This window comes from Atta cephalotes (assembly GCF_000143395.1).
Source record: "Atta cephalotes unplaced genomic scaffold scaffold00025, whole genome shotgun sequence".
NCBI classification, from domain to species: Eukaryota; Metazoa; Arthropoda; class Insecta; order Hymenoptera; family Formicidae; genus Atta; species Atta cephalotes.
Window position 1 is genome coordinate 99,925 of NW_012130089.1, and position 5,545 is coordinate 105,469.

General features: G+C 33.1%; 1 protein-coding gene across 1 annotated transcript in view; it reads right to left on the minus strand.

The window, feature by feature from the left end:
* Positions 1-3,816, minus strand: part of LOC105620183 (ras-related protein Rab-23) — a 6,780-nt gene extending 2,964 nt beyond the window's left edge. The window contains exons 1-2 of the mRNA XM_012201689.1: positions 3,784-3,816; positions 368-489 (exon numbers count right to left, since the gene is read on the minus strand). Coding sequence (XP_012057079.1) covers positions 368-489; positions 3,784-3,816 — 155 coding nt within the window. The remainder of the gene's footprint in view (positions 1-367; positions 490-3,783) is intronic.
* Between the last annotated feature and the right edge of the window lie 1,729 nt (positions 3,817-5,545).

The following is a 5,545-nucleotide window of genomic DNA, read 5'->3' on the forward strand; positions in this document are numbered from 1 at the left end:
TGTGTGTGTGTGTGTGTGTGTGTGTGTGTGTGTGTGTGTGTACATATACATGCATATATATATCATATTTGTAGTCATTCGCGTCGAATTGATTTTCTGGACTTATAAACGCAATTAAATTTCAATTCACATTGAATTATTTAAATATTAAAGATCTAGCTTTGACCGATATAGGCATTTCTAATTCGTATTAATTGTGTTCTCTCACATATATGGTCTAAAATATGATTCTTATTTCTAATTTAATCATCGATTAATTTAACTGAAAATTGAAAGAGACTCTCCCTCTTGCTTTGAATGCCGCGTTTGAGTTGAATCAACTTAATTTTGAATTGAAACGATTCGACACGTTCGAGTGGTTACTTACTCGATCTCACGCTCTAGGAAGTCGACGCCGATCGTTTTCTTGTAGTCCCTGGTATAAGTACCTTTACAAAATCTTTGAATCATCGACGACTTCCCCACGGCGCCGTTGCCCACTATCACCACCTAAGCGAGAGATATTAATATTATTATTTGGAAGATAAAGAATTACACGTAGAATATTTATTGAATAGTTCTTATTCTACATAAATTAATAACTTATATCGATCGAACCATCGAGGGTCATCGCCCAAATAATTTTGCCAAATATGATCGATAGAACGTTGAATGAGGAAGTGAGTTAGATATTCAATATAGAATATTCAATATAGAATATTATCAATCGAACTATCGAGAGTCATAATCCAAATAATTTACGCAAAGAGGTTATAATCAGAGGAGCATTTGCATGAGGAAGTAAGTTATATTCGACATTAATCCACAAAAAAACCGGTCGCCGATGGTAATCTCCACTAACATAGTTTAGGCCGGGCTTTATAATTTAAAGCGATGGAACAGCGATGGAAAGAATCTCAGAAATGCTCGCATATGAAAATACCAATTTATATTTACAGGTATGTGAACAGCGATATGATAAAATTGATATCTAATCGGTGCCGAAGATTTTCCTGAATTCCATACGTGCATTCTTATCTTGACTTATCCATCCTGAGTTGTAAATCACTGAGTTCTAAATCATGTTCTCCACGTTCGAATGGTTTCAATGTACGGGAGAACGAAAGGACTGCAGAATGCCCTGTCCCGGAAGTTATTAAATATATTTTCTATCCTGCGTTTTTCAGCCTCAAAATTGATGGAAACAACGATAGCTTTGTTGGTATAATTAACAAATAAACATATATCGGGTAAATTGAATAAATTAATAGCGTAACGTTTGTCATTCATTTCAAGTTGGCTTTAGCGGAATTCGTAAAGATATTTGCGATGTAGAGATAGTTGCCCATCCATGATATCTCTGCCAAGGAAATTCTTATCCGAATTCCGAGGGATGCGATTAAAAGAACATCCAGTAATTCGGAAACATGTTGTGTAAATAACGATAAGAGAAGCATAAATGCGTAGTCTTCGATAGGCGCGATGAAAATGCGAATAAGTACCGTTACCGGCAATCGGGAGATAAGCAGAGATCACTGGAGCAGCACCGAAACTCGCATATGCTTCCCTTTTTTTTTGTCGTTATCACTTTAGTGCGGCTGTAATTTAAAAAGAAACTTCATTTTCTTCAATATTCTTCCTCTATGAATATTAAGACATTAATTGGAAATAGAATTTATTTTCTTATTTCCAATTTGAATAGATTTTAAGCTTCAACATTCTGTCATTTACCAGTCATTTTCCTTTTAAAAGACATTGACACAAATGCTATTTTGGTTTTCTTAATTGACATTTAATGAATAACAAAGATAGACACTGTATTTCCTAAATGGAAAGCAGTTTAAATGATAGAACTTGAAGCTTAAAATTTGATCAACTTGAAAAGGTAAGGAAAAGTCTGAATTTTATTTTTAACTCTCCATAATGTTGGACTTTAAAGGCACATCAATTAATTGTGAATTCTAGTAGATAAATTTAAATTTGTGCAATCCCTAAATGCAATCCCTAAATAGTACAAAGAGTTCAAAAAAAATTTAGTAATTCAGTTCTGATTTCATTTTCAAATGCAAAAAGAATTCTTTTTCTGAAAAATTATGGAAAGAATTCTTATTATATCTAAAAATGAGCTCAGAATTGATGACAAACGACTGAATTTTTTTAAAATTCTTTTTTAACTCTCTGTGCTGTCTGGGATTCCCAACTTTTATGGCAGTAAAAATTTGTGATTAAAGCGATTAAACTTTTATATGAACTTTTATGTAAACATTTCAAATTTTTATATAATCCGGAACAATATAATAAAAATCTGCACTGAAGTTCGAAAACTTGCAGGCTGTGGACGAAAGATGAAAAAAACTAATAGAAATTTAATTGCTTTTCAAAATGTAAAACTATATTATTTAATTTTTTAATTATATACAATATTTAAATTATTTGATGTATGCATATGCGATTTTCCGCTCTCCATAACCAGTTAAATATAATTGGATTCTACCTCGCGTGTTTACGTGCGAAATTTATCGAGTCGATTCTCGGCGAGCATCGCGAATTCTCGAAAACTTAGACAACTTAAGTATCTTAAGCATTGATGAATTAGTAAAAAACATACGATCAGATAATAAAGTTAACAGCGCGTAAATATCGTAACCATCAGATGAACGAACTGACATTGCGAGTGAATTAATTTACAACGTAAATGTGACTGGCAGATAATAATTACGAATAAATATCGATAACGTATAATTTCATTATATGTAAATTTAATATCATGAAGAAAATGAGCGGTATTTCTAACTTGTTTTCGAAAGGTAATTCTTTTTAGCCAAATTCATTTAATTTTTTTCGCTATGTTAACTATATCTTTTAAAAATAAAACACTCTAAATTATGGATTTTAAACCCTGGTGAAAATTTGTCTCACAATTTTTATACGAATTGGAACATTTTTCAAAAATACTCAGAAATATTTAGAAAGTTTATATCATCTCTCAGAATTTTTCATACAAGTGAATTTTAAAATATTCTGAAATTTCTCATCCTATAATTTCTAAAAAATATATTTTAAAATTTTTTAGATCTTATAACATTTCATCAGAAATTATACTTACAAAAAAATCTTAGAAATCTTACGATATTTCATTATTAATATATACGAAAAATTCTGAGAAAAGATGTAAATTTTCTGAGAAATGTTCCAATTTGTATAAAAAAATGTGAGAAAGTTATATAGAAATAATAAAATTATAGAAATTTTGAAAGATTGTATGAAAAATTCTCACCAGAGAAAGCTTAAAATCTGACCAATTTGGAAAGCAGAGGAAAAGAATAAATTCCATTTCCGATCAATGTCTTAATTGAAAAAAATTACTACTAAAGTCTGTGGTTGGAAAAGTCTGTGTATGAAAGATGCCTCGTCAAGTCTATTCGCTGAGTTACTTCGAGCAGAAGTTACTCGTCACGTCGAGAACGAACATTAAGGAGCGCCTTAGAGCAGATGAATAAAAAAATCAGTGAGGTGCGGCCTCTCCGCGGAAATAATAACTTCGTGTGTAGCAAGACGACGCGCTATAACGAGAGACGGCTTTCCTTTCCGGCGGAAAATCACGGCAGACGAAGCGCGAATATGAAAAATGCGTCCGCTTCTTTTCGGTCACGCTCTATCACGATCAACTCTCTTGATGTACACAGAACGGAGTAAACGCGTTCATGGAATTTGGAAAAATCTAGATGGAGAGAAATGAAAAAATTACAGTAAAGTAGAAAACTAGAGGGAACGGAAGTAAGAAACCGGGAGCCTCGCGATTACCTTGAGTGATATCTCGAGCTCTTCCTCTCTCATTCTGACCGTAAAAGATGATTAACATAATATCTCAGTATAACGTGAATCCATCCTTCCATCGATCGAGCGTAGATCGCTGTTGGCATGTGAAAATTTTAACATTTATTTGAAAGTACTGTGAATATCAAGAGGAGAAAAAAAGAGAGGGATTCTTTCTCTCTCTTTCTTTCTCTCTCTTTCTCGCTCGCTCTCGTTCACCTTCTCTCTCTTCTCGGTACTGAGTCGATGACTTTGCGCCTCGACCGAGTCATTATTCAGAGCTCCGATACACACGGCGTCGCGCCGCGTTTCTTCACGTCGCCCGCAATATATCACTTTCTCGTAGGAAAAGTCTCGGCACGAAACGGAACGGAATTCGTACTCGCGAAGGAGAGAAAAGCGCAGTCCTTCCTCGCGCCACGACGAGAGTGGTACGATACGGAACGGAACGGAGCACGCATGCACGCACGCATGCACGCACGCACGCAGGCATGCACGCACGCACGCACGAATGCGCGCCGCTGACCACCACTGGCCGACTGAAGAGAACACCTGTATAGCCAGGAGACACCTGTCGCTGACGCGCGCTTGTGGATCTGGTGATTTTATGTATCTAGCGAAACGCCATATAAAACACTAGTGTGGCGAAACTCGCGTTTCTCGCGATTTGAACTTGCCACTCTTCTATGTGCTATAAATATTTAGACACGTACGCGCATTGTGTCTATAATTAAACATACACTGAGAAAAAAATTGTTCTTTTCATTGAAGTAATTTAGTTCGTTTTTAATGAAGAATCTTTTTCAATGAAGAATTATTAAAAAAATTTATTAATTTGTATATGCAAATTGGCATTGCAAGAAATTGTTTATTTGACTAAATTAATTTAGTTCCTTTTTATTTCTTCCTCAGAATATACTAATTACATCCAAATTAATAAATCTATTTTGTATCAAAAGTTATTAAGTTTGATATATCTTTTGGAAATGCTCCTTCCTTTTTAGATATTTATGTAGAATAAAATCTTATAATAAAGGTTATTGAATAATCACATTTTCATAAACAAAACTGTTGCGTTTATTTTATCAATTATTTTTTACATATCTAAAGTATTTTTATTTTCACTCGCCACAAATCCCTATGATATAATTATTCGATCGAGAGAAATCGTCTTCCTTTCTAATTACAGAAAAAGAATTTGTCTGAATAAAAATTATAACAGGAATTCCACAGTAAACTTTCATCCGTTTTGTGCTTGTAATCGTTGCATTACATTTCATTATTATTATATCTAATTGATAGTATTTTTTATCTTATTTCTTACAAGTGCAATGTCACAACTTATAATCCTCTTTAGATTTCATGCACACGATTTAATTAATTTATAAAATATAAAATAAATTTTAAAATATATACTTGCTTTAATGTTTTCTCTTATAAATAACATTTTCTTTTACTAAATTACAATTTCTCAGATAAATGTAAAATAAAGCTTAATTGAAAGAAATAGTACTTCTTATATGGGAAGTTGGTCGATGTATCGTTAATCTAAGCCATCTAAGGGATAACGGTATTACAAAGATTTATCGTGCAGATTTACAAAGATTTCCCCGACGATTACCGTCCGTAAGCACGCATTTCTTTGAAATTTGCGATCAATTTGGTACTATTAACACAGCTCTTATTTCAAAACAGAAGATGGATGCTAGAGTGATGTGCATACATACGCTCTCATATATATATATATATA